This window comes from Mirounga angustirostris, unplaced genomic scaffold, assembly GCF_029215605.1.
Source record: "Mirounga angustirostris isolate CCGP_5_RB_7025 unplaced genomic scaffold, mMirAng1.0.hap1 SCAF_4, whole genome shotgun sequence".
Lineage (NCBI taxonomy): Eukaryota > Metazoa > Chordata > Mammalia > Carnivora > Phocidae > Mirounga > Mirounga angustirostris.
The window spans coordinates 53,076,630-53,098,079 of NW_026991712.1; the positions used below are offsets into that span (position 1 = coordinate 53,076,630).

At 37.9% G+C, this 21,450-nt stretch overlaps 1 protein-coding gene across 2 annotated transcripts in view; it reads right to left on the minus strand.

Annotated features, from left to right (window-relative positions):
• The window catches only part of ZBTB10 (zinc finger and BTB domain containing 10), a 34,783-nt gene that overhangs the window by 12,408 nt on the left and 925 nt on the right, over window positions 1-21,450 (minus strand). The window contains exons 1-2 of one of the 2 annotated variants that reach the window (XM_045896329.3): window positions 20,368-21,440; window positions 9,501-10,386 (exon numbers count right to left, since the gene is read on the minus strand). In XM_045896329.3, coding sequence (XP_045752285.1) covers window positions 9,501-10,386; window positions 20,368-21,348 — 1,867 coding nt within the window. In that variant the 5' untranslated portion in view covers window positions 21,349-21,440. Of the gene's footprint in view, window positions 1-9,500; window positions 10,387-20,367; window positions 21,441-21,450 lie in introns of those variants that run through there. The other variant, XM_045896330.3, reaches the window with a different exon arrangement.

Genomic DNA, 21,450 nt, shown 5'->3' on the forward strand with positions numbered 1-21,450 from the left:
TGTAAATACAGGCAGGGTGTTTCTATTTATATAACATTCTATAGTGATTTGTTGAAGGCTTCCTCAGCTAGTTCTTAAAATAGACATTTCCTGTCTCCTACCCTACCTCTCTTAAGTATTAGAATTTAATTTGTGATCTTTAATCCTACACTAAGCACAGAACACCTCAACCTGAAAGCTTAACAGATGACAAATATATTCTTCCTGTGTACAGTGTTTCTTCTCGAACGCTTTGAAAGGTTATTACTTGGATCTTGATATCAAAAACAAATTTCAGAAGAAGTGAGCTCTTCCAGGTTGACAATAAGCTTTCAAAAATAGCACACTTAACTCAGGAATCAATACATATCACTGCTTGTACCTTATTTGAAATCAGCCAAACTGCTTAGCAACTCATTTTTTAATCAGTTGATGTTAAGTGGGATAGAAGTGAGGCAACCAACCATTCACTTGAAACAGAAATGAATTTTTTTCACTAGGAAGTGAAAGCAGTAACTCTTGGTCATCATCTTTTTCTCTAAATTATAGGATTAAAAAATAAACTCTACTATACTTGGTTTTTGACATTCGTGACCTTCCTATGGAAATCCTTCACTTCATTTAAACTTAGCAAAAAGGGCTAAGATATCTCTGCAAACAAAACATCTTTCCGAAGAGCTATTAAAACAGTTTCAGGGGCGCCTGAGTGGCTCAGTCGTTTAAGAGTCTGCCTTCGGCTCAGGTCATGATCCCAGGGTCCTGGGATGGAGTCCCACATGGGGCTCCCTGCTCTGTGGGAAGCCTGCTTCTCCCTCTCCCACTCCCCCTGCTTGTGTTCCCTCTCTCGCTGTCTCTCTCTCTAGTCAGAAAATAAAATCTAAAGTTTCAGGAGATAAGAAAAACAAACAAAACCAAAACAACAACAAAAACCCACAATCTGCAATGCTAGAAATAAAAGAGTGAAGAAGTAGACCCATCTTAACTTACTCTCCTAGTGGTATTTCATATACTTCTTTGCTAAATGAACAAAAATAAACCTTACACTCTGGGTTAAACCAACATTCACTTTAGTAACTTCTTTATTTAATAAAACTATTTCCAAAATCTTAAGTATACCTAGATATCAGCTATTTTTGTTCTTCATAGTTAATACATTTTTGTCTATCCCAAAGCAATCTTCTCTTCAGGTTCATTTTAAAATAATTCTGATTAACCATGTTTTTAAAAAAAGACATTCATGGATTTAAAAAAATCAGATTAACAAGCAATGGAAAGAAAATGAGATTAAAACGAATGATAAAGTAAATCTCAGTTTCTACTCTTCAAAATTTTATCAACTTTATTTTTCTCACATAAAGAGTAGCAATGTTTGCCCACTTCACAAAGCTGCTATGAAAAGGGATATCATTAAGTGAAAATACTGAGTAAAATGTAAAGTGGAATATAAATCTAAGTGTCATTAAGTGAGGTTAATCTTGGTGCCTATGGTTACAGGTTTCTCTGGGACCTTGGCAGGTTAGCAATGCTTCCATATCATCTGGTAAGGGAGTAGTACAGCACCTGCTTCTAAGTGCTAAACAAAATTAAGTTTGGAAGAAGGTTTCCCTGACCATTTTCTTTTGGTTCTCAAAATTCCAAACATGAGGCAGGTGCAGACTAACTTAGATTTTCTTAAAAGACAAATATTCTTGAGAAGAATGAAATGAGAGAAGACATCAAAAATCAAGGTTTTAGAAATAAAAACTCAGATCTTTCCCCACTTTCATTTTCACATATATCAACATCAAGTTTCTCTTCTCTGAAGATAGTTTCAGAACTATTTTGTTTTTTCATAAACAGGTATAATTTTTCCTTATTCACTGTGATCAGGTTTTTTCCACTTTTCATTGGAGTAAATTCACTTACAAATTTATTCTATAAACCAACCCTTGAAAGTTCCTGTAACAGCCTGGAGACTCAACATATAGTAGTTTCCATTCACAACCCACTGACTCAAGTGACTGCCCCATCTTAGACTATGCTCTACTGTTTCTTCCTTGCACTACTCAAACAAGGTTGTTATTTCTGCTCACACTAGTCCTTACAAAAAGGTCTACCCAGATCACTCCGCACTCCAATCCATGAACACCCTTCAAATGTTTTTACCTAAAGGCAAATATAAATGGACCTAATCTCTAGTTAAAAACCTCCTATTGCCTCAGTATGTAAAATAAAATCCACAAATTTACCACGTAGAACAAAGAGAATCACAATCTGGCTCTAACCTATCTACCCAACCTCATTTCCCCATTGCATTCTTTCTATTCTTTTACCTACTTAACCTGATTTCTTGCCACCTGGTGGTCAGTGAATGCCCTTCTCTCTCCTGCCAAACTCCTACACAAGATCCAATTCTTATTACTGCCTTCTCTATATAGCTTCCTCCACATCTTCTGAGCAGTTAGGAACCTCCCATTGCACACCCTGCCGTACTTCTTATTTTAACATTTGTCACAACACACTGGGTATGTTTCTAGCCCACAGCAATCCTATTATGAACAAGTTCCAGGCAAGGAACGCCTCAATCTTGACATCAACATCATCTGGCAAGATGCTTACTTTTGGGGGGATTTAAATAAAAATTTAATTACCAAATTTCCTATTATGATGTCGAAAGCTATTCTGGTATCCCAGGAAAAGTAATATTCTCTGGAAAGTGAAACTATGGATTAAGATTTAAGACCATGTGGTCACACCAGAATATTAAGACTATGTCAGAAATCAAAATTTCAGTTTTATAGATCTCTCAGGGATCGACAAAGTGTTTAGACAACATGATACTTTGAGCAGGCAGAACTCAAAAAATGCTTTTATAACTGATCCATAAGGCTTCTTCAACACCTAATCTGGCCACACAGATTGTTTCTTTAGGGTTTCTAACTGGTAGGTTAATAAATACATACGTGCAGCCATCTCTTGGGATGAATATAGGAGATAGGGCAGGAAAGACTAGGCAGAGGAAAAGTAAAGAAGGGAAAAGAAGATGGCAGAATATTCCCACTATCTACTATCATCCTCTTAAGATTAAACACTGCAAGATTCTTATGTATTAGTGTATTTTACAGCCCATGAACTACTGGTGGACCTTTATTTTTTAAAAATGAACATCACAGAGGGAGGGAAAAAAGAAACAAGATGAAACCACAGAGGGAGACAAACCATATGAGACTCGCATCTCAGGAAGCAAGCTGAGGGTTGCTGGAGTGGAGGGTGGTGGGAGGCATGGGGTGGCTGGGTGATGGACATTGCGGAAGCTATGTGCTATGGTGAGTGCCGTGAATTGTGTAAGAGTGATGAATCACAGGGCGCCTAGGTGGCTCAGTCGTTAAGCGTCTGCCTTCGGCTCAGGTCATGATCCCAGGGTCCTGGGATCGAGTCCCACATCGGGCTCCCTGTTCGGCGGGAAGCCTGCTTCTCCCTCTCCCACTCCCCCTGCTTGTGTTCCTGCTCTTGCTATCTCTCTGTCAAATAAATAAATAAAATCTTTAAGAAAAAAAAAAAAGTGATGAATCACAGACCTGTACTCCTGAAACAAACAATACATTATATATTAAAAAAAATCAAAAAATAAACAAAATGAACATCAGGCCTCAAACTACCATTTAACACCCAATTTTCAGTTTCTGAAAAAGAGTAACTTAACATTGTAGCTCATCCTTCGTAACATTCAACCAAAAGGATTCCTGGAAGGTAGAGAACATCTGGAACCCCATAAGATAAAACAACAATAACAAAACAAAAACACTAATCCAGACCCATAAATCTATCTGAAATGCTTAGAGTAAGATGTAGGATGCAACAATTTTCAGATTTCAGAAAAGTAAGCGGGGTCTAGGGCAGCATCCTATAATCAGAACAGTATTTTGGCAACAAAACATGAATATTCACATTTAAAGAAATGCGTAGAAGATATAAATAGCTGGTTTTGCTGCGGAGTATTGGGTTTTGTTGCCAAAATGATTAAGAAAAAGCTTTGGGTAGTTTTTACTGATTTCAAGATATCAGAATTACAAAATTTTTCTTTCTTCCCATTAGAGGCATTATGTGGGATACACTCAAGGCTGGTTATGGTCAAGTAAAACTGAGTCCAAAGCCTACATCTCCTTAAACAAAGCTAAGTTCCATGATTTTTAAACGTATTTTAAATAGTTTATACAGTAAATTTATATGGCATGGTCAAAATATTAAGTCTCAAATGTTATGGCCAGTTTTCAAAATCATAAAAATTTAATCATTTAGAAAGCATTTTAAGATTCTGCAAGATCTGAAAGTAATGCCAAATATCAATTATCATCCAAAACATAGAAAAGCAGAAGTGCTGGTTAGTAGGTAACTCCAAAGAGTTCACTATAGAGTAATTCATTACTTCAAATGACTCATTAGAGTATCTTAAAGATATTTAGCTTGAGCATTCTGTTCTCAAGATTGTCTTCTAAATACTCAAATTATGTGCGCTTTTTACCCAAAAGGCAAATATACAAATTGAAACTGTAAAGCTGAAACCTGATTTCAACTCTACTTATAAGGGATTAATAAAAATTTACAAATGTTTTAATACTGTTCTCCCCAGAAGTACGTATGAAAGAAAGGAACTTTTAGGTTTAAAGAACTCTAAATTATATTCTTTGGTCAAGTAAAAAATCACCTTGCATCTGAATCTTAGTATACTGACATTAAGAAAAAAATCATCTACATAGAATTGTATCAACTTGTATTAAAGACAGAAAATCAATTATATACTGCTTCATTTACTAGAAAATGTTTTTGAGGAAATTGTTTCATACTACATGTTATCAACTATATAAAAACCCCACTGAAAAAATTCCTTTCAAAATTCAGTACCAGAGAAGTTTGTCATCTTCCAGAACTGGCATCTTTCCTCCTCCTGAGAGGCTGCTTGTTATCTTAGAGCCAATTAAAAGCTTAATTAGGGCAACTATATTAACACTCTTGACTAGCACACTTAACTTCTTTATTGCTTTATGTTATTTGTTTTGCTGATGTTTCTTGTCAGTCGTTTCAAAAACGTCTGTTCAAAATGAAGTATGTATGCATTCATAAATTAGTTATGTGTACACATGCAGAGCAGTTATTTATAATGGGTGCAACCTGCTATTGTGACTGAAATAACAGAAAAACCTAGATTCAGAAAATCATGTTCCTTATAATCCCAGAGCATCAAAAGATCAACAGTAAGATTAACATGTGACTTGCTCCAATTAAAAACAATAGCATGTGTGAACACACTCTGTAAAACAATTTTAGGTATTATATTTACTCCTACAATTTAATTCCTAATCTCAGATTTTTTTTTTTATTTGAGACAGAGAGAACGAGAGAGAGAGAGAGAGAGAGAGAGCGCGCGCGCGCGCGCGCACATGAGAGGGGGGAGGGTCAGAGGCAGAAGCAGGCTCCCCACCGAGCAGGGAGCCCGATGCGGGACTTGATCCCGGGACTCCAGGATCATGACCTGAGCCAAAGGCAGTCGCTTAACCAACTGAGCCACCCAGGCGCCCTCCTAATCTCAGATTTTTATATACTTTATTTGGCTGAAATTTATTTTCTGGTTGTGAATCAGCAAGACAAGGATTTGAAATTTTTATAGTACCAGAGCAACTCATTAATGACTACCTTTATAATTATCCCATAAACTCCAGTAAGACAGTAAAAAGGACAGAAGTTTCTACCGTTCCTAAGTTCTATTTCAAGTATCCTCATATATCAAAAATGATTTGAAGCAAATTGCAGTAATGAGTCAAATAATGGATACACTAGTTTAAGATATATATATATATTTAAAAAGAACCCATGTAAATCCCTGATATTGGGGCACCTGAGTGGCTCAGATGGTTAAGCGTCTGCCTTCGGCTCAGGTCATGACCTCAGGATCCTGGGATCGAGTCCCACATCTCAAGGTTGTCTTCTAAATACTCAAATTATGTGCGCTTTTTACCCAAAAGGCAAATATACAAATTGAAACTGTGAAGGTGAAACCTGATTTCAACTCTACTTATAAGGGATTAATAAAAATTTACAAATATTTTAATACTGTTTCTCCAGAAGTACATATGAAATCAGGGAGCCTGCTTCTCCCTCTGCCTGCCACTCCCCCTGCTTGTACTCTCCCTCCCTCTGGCAAATAAATAAAATCTTAAAAAAATAGATAAATAAATCCCTATTTCTGGGTATACCTTCTTATCTCAGTATCTTACAACACTTCTCTATGAGGCACTGGAACACGAGCTTCAACAGTACGTGGCAAGGAGATATTATTTAGAGCTGTGGTTTACAGACTATAGGCTTAAGAGTCTAGGGAACTCAGTTCTCAAAGGGATCTACAAGTCCAAATATGCCAAGCACTGCTCATAGACCGTATAAATAACTTATTATGACTTTTCAGATATTTATGTACATAACTTTAAATTCATTTAAAAGCATTTATTTCACTGAACATTTTCAGTATTTTCTCAATAAGTAGAAATCAAAGTGTAACCAATGATGGTGCAGTTCATAAAAATGTTCTGAGGTTTTAAAAGGGACCAATTTTTTTTAAAAGACTGAGTCTACCAGTTCATTAATTACAAGGTTTTAATGTGAGACGGTCTTAAACATGAAACCTGCCTCTATTTTTACTAGCTGAGTGACCTTGAGCCAGGCCTCAACCTTGATAAACACAGACCCACTGTGTTCTATATTGGTCAGAATTTGCCTCCAGAGTTGTAGTTAATTCTGTACACCAAAATTTCTGGGTGGGGAAAAAAAAAAAAACCACGTCTATGACTGTAAGAAAGATGGTAAAGGCACTTGGAATTCATAAGGAATTCACTTAGTTTAATAAATTATCTATAGTTATCTGAAGGGTTGGTTATCAGGTAGATTAGAGAGATTAGAGGTTAGGCTCAGATTATACTACTCAAAATGACAGGTTCATGAAGTTAAAAAGAATGAATTTTGGCTCAATATACAATAACTTCTTTTCTAGAATCCAGTAGAAAGCACGCTACACTGGAAAACTGATTTTAAATAATCTCAAGTCTCCCAATTTTAAGGGGATCTATAATGACCATGACAGTTGTGCTTTTGTCATTTAATTTTCATAATAATTCCTTAAAATAAGTACCACACTTTAAAGATGAAGAAACTGAAGACAGGAGTTTAATTTGGTCGCGGTCACACAGTAGGTAAGTACAGAGCTCATTTTCAGATCATGACTCAATTTGGGATCTTTCCTCTTTGTCAGTGGATCTCAACCTTCACTCACAGTGTAATCACCTACAGAGCTTATAAAAATTCCAACAACCAGGCGACATCCCAGAACCAATTAACTCAATCCCTACTGGAAAGACCCAAGCACCAAGGACTGCACAATATGCAGCGAAGAAAGATTAAGACCCACTGCTCTATACCAAGGGTTGGCTATAAAGCCTTATTGAAGCATATCCATGATCATCTGTGTATACCTAATACTGCTTTCATGCTACAATTAAGTAACTGACTTTATGACCAGCAAAGCCTAAAATATTTACTGTGGTCTTCTACAGTAAAAATTTGCCAAACTCTGGCTCTGCATCATATTATGTCCTAATCATAATATTCTTATAAAACCCCCATTTCCTGCCATTCAGTGAGGCTGGATTTAGAGGCACCGAGAAGTTGCAAAAAGTTTAACAGCTGGAATATAGCGTATCACTGATAAAATCAAATGTCAATTAAGCAAGGTTCAGAAACCAAAGTGATACCCATAACATAATACAATTTTTGTAAGATGTAAGAGATAAATTGAAAGCATATTAGACTACCAAAAATTTATGATACACCTATTCCATTGATACAAACTCAGCTGAGGGGGTGCTTGCCAAAATAATAGCTAGTAATATTTTTTAAAGTATGCATTGTGGGGGTGCCTGGGTGACTCAGTCGGGTCCCGGGATTGAGCCCCATGTCGGGCTCCCTGCTCAACAGGGAGCCTGCTTCTCCCTCTCTCTCTGCCTGCTGCTCTCCCTGCTTGTGCTCTGTCAAATAAATAAATAAATGTTTTTTAAAAAAAGTTTGTAAAGTATGCAACATGGTTCAATAGTAGTGCTTTTCTTTGAATCACTCCAATTATATGTGGCATTAAGAATGGGTTAGCTGTGATTAGTTTTGCCAACTACTACCCCCAAAACCTGTTTATGCCTTACATGGTGTTGTGTGTGTATTTTAAAAACCACCACAGGGTTCCCACCATACTATTAAACTATTTATCTCTATAGCAGAAAGACAATGTAGCTCATTTTTGAGAATTACTTCAAGGTCTTCTGTATTAAAAATTAAGCCAAAATAACGTGATGCTAAGAAAGTCTACCCTATTTTAATACTTTAAAGAAACTGCCTCTGAGATTTAATTATTAAACAGTAGACAAGTATGAGGGAAAAGATCAGTAAATCATATTCATTATGCAGATGTGATTTTCACCTAAGTAAATCTGAAAACCAATGAAAACTAAATCCATACCTAAAAAGCCAGACAAACCATTTCATAGGTTTACTATGGCATTCTGCCCTTTAGAACTAAAAACAATGATTCTTTTTAACCAAGTACTCCATCCCCAGATAATCACCATGATGTAAATCAGACACTGAATAATTACAGAGCTTTGAGACAGCAAAACAAACACTGAATCATTTATGACAGTGGTAGACATATACCTCAAGTCTGGGGTCTGCACAGGAAAACCTCAAATCCACTACTTCTTCAAATATAATTAAATTAGGCAAAGGCAATTAAAGTTTCAAATTTTTCTATTTATACTGTGTAACAATGGTCCCCCATCCCATTAAAATCCGTTAAAAAAAAGGTCCACAGCACAAATGTGATATGCTAAGATTTTGTATATATCCTTTTAGTTATATAGTGAGGAGAAAGGTCTGAGTCCTCTTAATGAATGAAAATGAAAATGAGGGCACAGTGGGACAAATTTGAAACATTTCAGCTTCTCTAAGATTTACGGTGAGAATAGAATAGTAGCTCTAAACAAATTGGAATAATCCCACTGTCATTTGCAAAATTCTAATAAACACTTAAATGTTTAATTACCAAATAAAAAAATTGGGAATAAAAAATGTTAATTAGGTCTCAAAATGTTCTGAAATGACAAACTATGTATTACAACTAAGATTTTAACTAAGATTACATTATCTTGTATCTTTTCCAGCACTGCGTGCAAAAGTGATCAGAGATGCCAAAGATCCAGAAGTCAAAGAACTATAAATGAAGAGTCCACACACCACATATAAGATTAACACAAACTTTGAGAAACTCAGAGAAAAAACATATACCAAAATTATATTATTAATTTTCTCCTAAGATAAACACTCAAATTACTTTTTTTGTGTATTACTTTTATAGTTTAAGAAATACCTTAAAAACATACTTCAAGATGATATCCAACCGTAATTAATTAGAATGAAAACTGAAATATCTTTGTATATAAAATATTTACCTGGTTCTTCCTTGATGAATGATAAATCTTCTTCTGGATAGGCAACAGGTGGCTGCATCACTGAGCAATCTTCTAAATTTGTTTCATTAGGTGGTATATTATAAATAAATCTCTTTGTAGTTTGGTTTTTCCTCCTTGTTTTGCCAGTCTCTTGAATTCCCTGGGAGCCCATATTATTCCAAATAAACACTTTTGTTTGACCTTGAGATTCATTTTCAGCCAATTCTGGTGAACCATCCTGGACCCAACTACTGTCATTCATTTGGTAGTTTTCTATTTGGCCCTCGTCGACGTTACAACCATCATTTTCAATTTTTACATTACTTGCCAAATTGGTAAGATTCCGTGTTGCCCAAAAACTGGCAATTTTTTGATCCCGTGATGAAGACAGACCATCTCTATTAACTGGTTTTCTGTTATTATAGTCCACAACTACAGACTCTGGAGCTTCCGATTTAATGCTTATATTTAAGGCATCTTTAATGAAATTTCGGCAAGTTTGAACAACTTCACTCATTTGAAGATAGCTGGCCACTGTCATCACTTCAATGGCATTTTGGCTTGTGAGCACCAGGTTACCAGAATACAAGAAGTCCAAGATGACTGAAAAACCTTGAACTGCAGCAATATCTAAATGGGTAGTATTGTTTTGGTTAGGGCTTTCTTTGTTTGAAAAGCAATATAAAGTCTTAAAGAAACGGCTGCCTGCAACCAGGATGTTCTTATGAGCTTTAAAGATTTTTCCGCTCACCACAATGCTGACATCGCAAAGAATACCTTTCTTTCTTTGTTCATTTAGTTGTCGAAGAAGTTGATAGCAATAAGAGTTCTCATTTGGCCTACTATTAAAGTCACAGTACCCCTCTTCTGATGGTATTTCTGTCTCCTGTAATTGGATGGAAAACATTAATATTAAATTATTTACTTTAAAAAAAATCCCCAAATGAAACAAAGTATCAATTTAACTTTTTTAAAAAGCGCTAATCAAATACACTATTTTGTTAGCAATCATGATGTACCGAGACTGTAGTGTTCACAATCCCAAATATTGGGAGAAGAAGTGTGAAGAGCTTGGTGCAAGCTACTATTATTATTAAGAAAAGTCAAACAAAGGGCGCCTGGGCAGCTCAATCATTATTCATCTGCCATGGGCTCAGGTCATGATCCCAGGGTCCAGGGATGAGCCCCACATGGAGCTCCCTGCTCAGCGGGAAGCCTGCTTCTCCCTCTCCCACTCCCCCTGCTTGTGTACCCTTCCCTCTCTCGCTGTGTCTGTCAAATAAATAAATAAAATCTTAAAAAAAAAAAGTCAAACATCTGAATTAAGGATCAGCAGGATTTCAATTAAAGAATAACATGTATCATGTATAAGCCAAGGACATGGATTAAGAATTATTTAAAATTAAAATAGCAGTTACTTTCCTATGAAAAGAAACTTTCATATATAGGAATCTAGTTTGCCTTATCTCTGATAGGAATGCAGCAGCCTTTCTGATTGAACTTAAAATATCCAAGTTACAATGTTGGGTAGCTCAGCCTATTTAACACTACTAAAAGTAAATTTTAAGTCTTGGCAAACATCCAAATAGTTTAGGTCAATGAAATTAATTAAATCTAAAGATAAAGCTAAGACCCTGATAGGAAAATGTGTTTCAACTATAGGACATCCAGCTATATAATTTCCCAATCAACTTTCAAAATGCCTTATCTTTTTAGGGGCATAAATGGTAAATGTAACGTAACATTCCTGAACTAAAAATTCTTTTATGTATTATTTTATTTTAAAAGATTTTATTTTTTTAAGTAATCTCTAAACCCCATGTGGGGGCTTGAACTTACAAACCCGAGATCAACAGTCACATGCTCTACCAGCTGAGCCAGCCAGGAACCATGGAACTCAAAATTCTTAAAAGTTTATAATTTTCTTTCTTATCAATCTGAAAAGTGTTCACTATCTGTTTAGCATCACTTAAGTTACGGTAATTCCTATAAAACACAGCACACTTGAATAACAGCTGTTAGATAACTGAAGTAATCATTTTTTCCAATCAAAGAAGTTCTTAGATATTTCTGGTAGAAAAGATGGCTGAAAATGCTGACCCTAACGTATTAAAAATTCATATTTTCTTTGCATAAAATATTAATTTAAATACAGACCATTTCTGTACAATAATGACACACACCTATGACTATATGAGCATGGGGGAAAACATGGGAAAATACATACTAAATTGTAAACATGCTAGGAAAACTGATATGCTTGGATAAGAGAAAAGAGGAAGGCAGAATAGAAAAAAAGAAAAAAGTAGAAAGGTGTTGGGAACACAGTTAAGACTGCGAAAGAATTTTCATGGATATAATATTTTAGTGGTGAGATTCCTAAACAATCCCACAACTCTAATCTTACATGGGTATGGCTAAATTACAAAAATAATTAGGTTTAAGTCTGAGTACTGAACACAGAAGACCATACATAAAATAATTTCAATTCCCTTGAAACTAAACCAGGTCAGTAGTCCATTTAAGAATTTTTGTGTTGCTTTTAAGTATGAGAATTCAAATGAAAGAACCAAAATATTAGAATTCTAGGCCCCTTCAGTATTCCCACAGGGGTAATGAACAGTACAGATAACCCTGCAAATCCGGGGTATATGATCACTACAGAAGAAGGATGCATGGGAAGTAGGATTTTCCTTTTCATTTCCAACTGACTCTTGGCAGTCTATTACCTTCCCAGTGCCTCACACACATAATGCCCTTATACTGTAACACCCTCTCCCCCACACACCCAAGCTTCATCAAAAACATTATCAGCCAAGGTTTGAGGGAAGTAAGCAAAACAAATTGACCAGTAAGTCCCAAATTTTTGCTTTTGAAGGTGTGGAGGGAAGGAAGTGACATAAAAAAAAAAAAAAAAGACACTGTTTTAACCTTAGAGCTTGTACATAAACCAGTATGTTGTCAAATTTCAAACAATTTACAAAAGGGAATGAAAACATATGAATATATAAAGAACTAAATCAATACTAAAAACAACGCTACAGTAAATGATTTTCTATAAAAGCATCAGACCGTTTACTTGATGTCCCTTTTATGAGACTATTTGGATAAGACTTTTTACTCATTTGCTTATGCTTTCCACTCACTAAAGAAACATCCAAAGTTAAAGAACCTTCCATTAACGCAGCCTGAAACTAAGCTTTCCTATGCATGCCATACCTGCCTAGCAAAACTCATTTGGTTCAAAGTTCTGATGTTGCAGTAACAGTATAAATACTTGAAGAAGCAAAAATTTTAAGCACTGATCAAAATTTAGCAGCACATCATGAAGTATTTGTGGAAGCAGTGAATTAGCATTTGCAAATCAAGAACCCACCTAGAGTTTATACATCTGGCAGTTCAAACCTTTAAGGAGGAGGCTGTGTCTAACTGTACAGTCATTTTAGGCGATGGTCACTGTGTTCTGCATTTTCTGGGCCAGTCCCAATTTCTGAAGTTCTCAGCCATTATCAGACCAAATGTCCTAATTTTTAAAAATAACTCAGACAAAAGCCTATCCACCAAAATATTTGCCCATTCTATTTTAACACAAAATATACAAATCAAACACAACTATTCAACCACTATTTTTTTCTCATTAATGTTTTACAAGAATAGTAATGTTCCTTGCTTTTATAAGCACCACCAATTTCTTTTTCACTACTTATTAGAGCACTGTGCCTTGTTTCTATAGCACCTATTAAATATGCTCTTCACAATGAAGGCTTTCCAAGTCAAGAGTATGTGTACTCTCAAAGGGGAGTATTATTTGGGCACTTGGGCAAATCAGAGCTTAAATAAGCACACAGCATTAAAACAAATTGCTGGTATTATTTGCTGAGCTAAATAAATTAAGAAAATCTTAGTACTGAACATAAAAATCTTAAAGTAGTTCCCTAAGGAACTCATGCCATCTCTGTCTCTGGTTCCTTCTTTAACATTCTAAATGCCCACTCTGAGTATACGGATAACATGAGTTCATTGGTATGTAAAAATCTACTGTTGAAAAGATTAAGTATTTCTAGAATACTTTTCAGATGCTGGGAAACTTTTCTGTTCCTTTTCCCAAAATGGAAAACACAATTTAGCCCAGACAATAGTCTAAAATGGCTAAACAAGATTTTAAGAAAACGGACATTCAGGGATGCCTCGGTGGCTCAGTGGGTTAAGCATCTGCCATCAGCTAAGGTCATGATCCCAGGGTCCCGGGACTGAGTCCCGCATTGGGCTCCATGCTCAGTGGGTAGCCTGCTTCTCCCTCTGCTTGTATGTGCACAAGCTCTCTCTGACAAATAAAATCTTTAAAAAATTAAAAAAAAAAAAAAAAAAGGAATTCAGACTTCAAAAAAAAAAAATCAGAAAATTTATTACATCAAAGATTCTGTAGGGGCGCCTGGGTGGCTCAGTCGTTAAGTGTCTGCCTTCCGCTCAGGTGATCAAGCCACATCGGGCTCCCTGCTCTGCGGGAATCCTGCTTCTCCCTCTCCCACTCCCCCTGCTTGTGTTCCCTCTCTCGCTGTCTCTCTCTCTCTCTCTGTCAAATAAATAAATGAAGTCTTTAAAAAAAAAAAAAAGATTCTGTAAATGTGAAAAGTTTTCAAGTTTTTTATTTGTGAAGATGCCCGTAAGTAAAATTATAATTTTAGATCTGGAAGAAACCTTAGAATTAACTCTTCTAAAATTAAAAAAATATAGGGGGCGCCTGGGTGGCTCAGTTGTTAAGCATCTGCCTTCATCTCAGGTCATGATCCCAGGGTCCTAGGATAGAGCCCCATGTCGGGCTCCCTGCTCAGCGGGAAGCCTACTTCTCCCTCTCCCACTCCCCCTGCTTGTGTTCCCTCTCTCGCTGTGTCTCTGTCAAATAAGTAAATAAAATCTTTAAAAAAAGAATAAAAAATAAAATTAAGAAAATATAAAAAAGAAAAATGCATCTTTACCTTTACTTCCAAAGAATCTAAAAATATAAATATTTTACTCATAGGAAGAAGCTGCTAAAAGTTTGAAAAATCCTGACTTCACTGAATTATTTAATAAGCATAAAGTGAATGCCTACTTTAGACAAGTTCTACAACGGGGGACCCAAAATGAGTAAGTATAGTTCCCAACTTGAAGATCACTGGTGGGCAAGACTCTTAAGGTACTGAAGAGTGTAACAAAGGTGTTAGGAGAGCAGAGAGGAGGTCTATCTATCTAGTCCAGTTATTTTTGGTGGTGGTGGGCGGGGGAATCCTTTTTAGAAGACCTGAGCAGAGCCTTAGATGATGAAAAAATGGAATGGGATGGATGAGCATTCCAAGCAAATAAACAACATTAAAAAGAAAACAAGATGGTCTTACAGCATCCTAACAATTCCAGATTTATGAAACAACTTCAAGGTGATCCCCCAGAAGCCCAAGAAATGCAAATATGCATTTATGAACATTTCTAGAGAGACGTGTCTATAGCTTCCATCAGTTATGGAGAGATTCAAATTCCACCCCCCCAACAAGATTAAAAACCACTGTGATAGGTGCCTTACAGAGCTTTAGAAGCAGTGATCTGACTGGATTAGAAGATATAAGAGATAGTTGTGACAGCAAAGTAGGGAATTAATATCAGCGAACTAATAGATACACTGTGACCCCAAGGAAGGTACTCTTAATAGTGCAACATACTTGCAAGAAACCAGTACCTTAACTAACCTAAGATGGAAAATGTTAATGGGGGGAGGGGTGATGAGTCAGAACCTGGAAAAATATCTGGAAGATAAAAATTAACAGAATTTGAGTGATCAACTAGATGTTGTGGGGGTACTGTAGGGTCAGTCTTCTGTACTCTAGCTTGGGGGGCTAGATAATGCCACCAACTGGCAGAGAACACAAGACCACCACACAATCTCCCCCACCCTTATGAAAGGAGAGTTGGAGAGAACTTAATTGCAAACAGTTGAGTTCATGTGTAGTCAATCCACAAAGTATAAGAAAATATTTAGCTAAAAAAATCAACAATTAGTATTTACTTTCCCTACCCAGAATTATAATCCTTTCAATAAATGGATTAGCAGAAAAAGGCATTTCCAATATAAAACATCGAAGTGTAAACTGAAAGCATTAAAAACAAAAATCTTGGGGCACCTGGGTGGCTCAATCAGTTAAGCATCTGCCTTCGGCTCAGGTCATGGTCCTGGGTTCCTGGGATAGAGCCCCGCACTGGGTTCCCTGCTTGCAGGGAGCCTGCTTCTCCCTCTCCTCCCCACTCATACTCTCTCAAATAAACAAAATAAAATCTAAAAAAAAAAACAAAAAAAACACTTTACTACTTTTGTTGCAGCAGCCCACTGGAACACTATATTGAAAGAAAAAAACATTCCACTTCCAAATCCGAATTTTTTAAGAAAATGGAAATTCTAATTCTATAGGTCAGTAGTGAAAATCTTCAGGTGATTTTAACCTCCAGCCAATTTTAGGTACCAAAGACATGCTTTATTACCAGCTCTCTTCTCAAAACACACACACTACCCAGGTGTCTCTCAATGGCAACATATTTCATGATCCTCCCATTTAAAACTGCTAAAGAGTTTGCCCATTTGTTAACCGAATAAAACACAATCATTTTAGCATGACAAAAGACCCTCCATAGTCTATTACCTATTCAGACTTAATGTTTCATCCTGTTAGCAACCAAATTATCCACTTCTCAGACACATCAATTTTATTTTGTTAATGCTGCTTCCAATTGCAGTTCTTGGAATGCCCTCCCCTCCCTGTTCAACACCTATTCATTTAACACGATGAAGTTCAAGAGCCAATTATATAAGCTTCTCACAACTTTCACCAGTAGAATTGATGACTTCCTTTAGTGTTTTCACTGTAACCTGAACATATTTCTAACATGGTACCTATCATTTTATTATGTCTGCCTCTTCTTACTAGACTACAAGTTCCTTGAGGGCAGAAAAAATGTCTGATTTGTAAGTTTTATCTCCAGTGCTCTGGATCTACCTAATATAAGTTTATAAAGAGGAAGAAGCCAATCCTAGATACACTATATAGTGAAAGACACTACTAAAAAGTCAAAAACACAAGGGAAATGAACCAGCTTAATAAATCAAACATAATGTTAGAACCTATATATTATACAAAATGCTTATTTAATGGTCCAGAGGTTGGTTGGTTATTTACGTAGGCTCCACACCCAGCATGGAGTCTTGAACTCATAACCCTGAGATCAAGAGCCTGACACTTAACCTACTGAGCCACCCAGGTGCCCCTCATCTTTAATACTTCTTAAGGAAAGGTTTTTCAGACTATCTCCCTGAATTGTTAAAAACCTTTAAACCTTATCTTTGTCAAATGCAAAGACAGCTAGCTTCTAGACCATCTCACTTTTGCTTTAGTTATGACCTCAACATATTCTCATTGGTAATGTCAATCAGATCACTGACCTAAGTTCAGTATTTACTTTCTATAAAGATTAATGAAAATTATAGTAATACATTTGACTGTATGTTTTAGACTTAGTAAACTGGAGAGAGTTATGTAAACTGGAAAGAGTTGACAGAATGTGATTTAGGCTATGAAAATTTCACAATTGGGTAGAAAGTGATCTGAACCAAGATACAGCAGTAACCACTATTATTAAAGCAGTTTTAAAGTCCTCTGGGCCAAATGGTCAAATCCTGTATAAGCTAATCATTGAACTTTCCTTGATGAAGATAGTTATTACTCAAAATGAAAACTGTATGTTGCCCCTTACATCCTTATAGAGAATATAGGAAACTGTATGTTGCCCCTTACATCCTTAGAAAGAATATAGGAATCTTGCTGAAATAGAAGGCTCAGAACAGATTCTGAGCGCATATTTTGACTCTCCCATGAACAATCTTAACCAACACCCAATTAGCAGAACAGCAAGCTTTTTAGGAATGTGTTATAATTCTTTGGTCACCATGATTTAATGAAAAGGAACTTTTCTTACTTTCAGAAAGCATAAGAAAGAGAAGTTAACACTTAGTGATTTGGCCCACCTCCTCTCAAAAAAAAAATCTCTTTTAAAAAAAAGCGGGGAGGAGTTGAGGGGAATAAAGGGCATGAACTACCCTTAGCCTCAAAGTGAATTCTTGCCTGAAGAACTACAGAACTCTCATTTCATCATTTTTAAGACAGGATAAAGCTAATGCAAGATATTTTTATGAAGCGGTGAAAAAATTTGCATGTATGAGAAAGTCTCAGAATGTTTAAAGAACTGGATGGCCAAAGTCTCTGAAGGTATGAAAAGGAAAACTGGTTTATTCTCTAGAATCAGGATTGATCCCAAGAGATAAAGTGGTTTCCAAACTGTGAAAATTGGTTAACAACTGAGACACATGAGGTACCAGGCTACCAAAAAAAACTTGCCACTGGTGATAAATATACACAATGATGATAATAAATAATGGCTAGCATTCGCTAAGTGATTACATGCTGGCACATATACTTTGCATATACAAGGGAACTAGAAGTTAAACTCCTTTGCCTGCCAAGAAAGTAGAGGATTAGGATTCAGGTCCCCCTAACCTTAAGCCCAAGAATGCTCTTACAGATTGTGTTATACTGCCTCCTACCGGTAGTCCAAGGCTACAGGGCAAAGAAAAAAAAAATGAATTCTGCTCAAATGAATCAGTTCTTGAAAAGGTCACTCATATCAACAAGACAAAGATATGTTGGTGGTACCTGGGGTCAACAGCAAGGTTAACACCCCAAACTAACGTTGCAACAAAAATAGAGAAGTTAGGATCAATTCAGAGTGGAAACATCCAAAATCCAATCAAGGAAACCAATACATATCCTTAGACACACGACTTATTAAATTGTATTGTCCTCAGCCTAATGAGAGAATGTCCTAAGAGAAAGATGGTGTGCACATTATGTCTTAAAAAGGGGACTCTTGTAGGGGGCAAAGGGAAAAGAAGGGGTAATTCAGAGATCAAGTTTAGAAAAGGTTTTACCTAGGGAATGAATTCCCTGATCCAGATAATGCCTAGGGGAGAAGAACACACCACACTAACTAGTCTATCATAAGGTTATCCAACTAATTCCCCTTCCTCTCATTTCAGGTTCACTAAGCAGCTAATTATATTTTGCATTCCCACTCAGATTTGCCTACAGGGACAGACTATGCTGATAAGAATAACTGGCCCACTGTACATTAAGAATATTCCTTCTAATTGTCTTTTTATAATTTTCTAAATAACCAACCTACCATTATTTGGAAAAGTACACTTTCATTTTCACAAGTCCCCCACCTCCATCATCTTACAACATATTACTTAACTCTCTAAAGCCCCCGACTCTGCATCTATAAAATAAAGATTACTTTGCAGAGTAAGGTAAAGTGTGCTTGGCATACAGAACACAAGTAAATGTTAGTTATATTTCACTCCATTACCCAAGGTCACAAAGCTAGTAATTGTAGAAAGCTGAGACCTGAATCCAGATTTACTCCAAAACCCATTCGTTTTCCTTTACAACATTCCCTGTAGGCTCTAGTCTCAGTTGTCATCAAGGACTAAGAACAATTTACTTAACCTTTTCGGACTGTACATCTTTAAGTGACCTTCCTTCTAGGGCTTAGGCAACTCAAATTTGTGCAAAAACTATTACCATTCTCCACTGGGAAAAATAACCCTATGCTTTAAAGTTAACTTCTGAGAAACTACTGTACTATGGGGTTATTGGATAGCACCTAATTAACTCCAGTATAAGTGTTTTGAACAGCAAGATCTCGCCAATAAACATATAGAGGAACTAATATCTAAAAGTTGACTTTCTAAAATCAGTGACTGGCTACCAAAACAAAAGAATGAATTCCATCTTCCACACAGGTTGTCTGAAAGACTTAAAACAAGAACTGCTCAACATCATCTCTTTTGGCTTGAAAAAGGATTACCAAAATGGTAAGCCTACTATCTTTAAACTGGAAATATTAAAACAAGAAATAACAATTAACGTATAGCTTACCTGTTTTGTAACTAAGGACTTATACTTTCAAGGACTTTAGTAAATACATTCTCTACCAGCCTACTACCTGATAGAAATAACATCACAAGAAACATCCTTAACATGCGAAGTTTAAAGTAAACTTCATTTACAAGAAACTTTTTTAAAAAGGGAGGATTATAGAAAATCTCAGCGCAAGAATCTGGGTAGAAGGAAACAAGTAAAACTCCAGTAGTTTACCAAAGCATGCCTTTGGTAAGAGAAAATTCAACAGAAAGTTCAAGGGAGATGAATTTAGTAAAATCATTCACAGGAGTGTTATCCAAATAGCTTCCTCTACATTTACATACTGCTCTCAGATTTCACATTATCCTGACCTGATAATAAAGAAATTTTCTCAGCTGAATGTTTTCCTGAAAGGGTTAGTGTCAACGGTTAAGGAAATTGTTTAATTCATTCTTCAAAGAGTCGCCAGATTTGACTTCCATCAGCATGCTGAAAAGACTGAAACATAAGGCAGCTTTTCTAAAATCACAGCTAGTAAAACTTTTGACCGTAAAGTCCACTTTTTAGGGTTTAAAACCTTCAACCTCGCTTTCTTAAACTTTTTAAAAATTCTGATGGGTAAAAGGAGGAATCATAAAAAAATAAATTCAGCGCTACGATTAGAAAATTGTCATTCCATCCCCCACCCCCCAACACAGATAACTTTTGAAAACTTGTTCTCAGGCTTTCTAAACCCCCACGCATCAGCTCCCTTCAATTCCACAACTGGAACGATGCCTTCCTCACCCAAGAAAAGTGGTGGTGTTTTTTGGCTGATAAATCTTTCCTTAAAAGATCTGAAAAAGTAGGAGCAGGATATACTGTACCTGGGCGTTGGCTTCGTGGAGTTTGTGCTCATTAGAGACGTGGTGTCTCAGAAGAAGGGTTTTCTTGTAGTTTCGGGTCCCTCGCGAGAGCTCATCGTGCCCCACTTGAGGAAGGTCCCCGCTTCCCCCGTCCTCTGGGGTCTTTTGGCACCAGCCACAGGACATAAGGCCAGTATCCTTGGAATACCGCAGCCAAGGAAAATCTTTGAGCCAAGAGGTCTGGAAGGAGCACTGTAGCTTCTGCATCAGGGACTTGGGCCGCGCGAGCGGGAAGTGCTGGACAGTCTCTCCTTCGCCAGCTCCCACACCGCTGCCCTCCACTTCGTCCCCGCCATCGCCGCCCGACCGCCTGCTGCTGCTGCAGCTGCCGCCTTCCGCCCCGCTGCCGTCGCCCAGGCTCGCCCCCTCCTCCTCGTCCTCGGTGCTGTCGCTCAGGGACGCGCCGTCCTGCATCAACTCCTTCCCCTCCAGCGCGTCCAGCTCCAGCTCCACAGCCGCTGGCCCTCGCCCATTGAAATGCCTCAGGGGCCACGCCGAGGTCTCGGGGCGGCCGCGGCTACTGCCATTGTTGCCGAGACCCCCGCCGCCGCCGCCGCCTCGGAAGGCCAGAGTCCGACGGTTCCTCTCCGCTAGCAGGGGGCCCCCCGCGCCACCGCCGCCCAGCGAGGTGGGGCCGCCCGCGTCTTGGGGGAGCAGCAACTCCTTGGTTTCCTCGGCGGCAGCGGCCGCCCCAGCGGAGGCCTCCAGGTCTTGGGGCTCCAGGCCCTCCAATTCCACTTCCTCGTCGGCCCCCCGCCCATTGAGCTGCTGAGGCGCTAGCGGCTGGGGCTGTCTTGGCTGGGGCTGCTGAGGCCAAGCCGAGGCCTCCCCGCCAGCGTTATTGTTCGTGGAGCTGCCGCCGCCGCCGCCGCCGCCACTGGCGGTGACCAACCCGCCTCCTCGGAACGCCAGCGTCCTGCGGTTCATTTCACTGAACGACATGGCGCGCGCCGCCGCCGCCGCCCGGTGCCCCGGCTCGCGCCCGGCCTCGGGCCGCGTCCCGCGCGCTCCCCGCCGCTCCCCCTCGGCGTCGCCCCCGCCCCC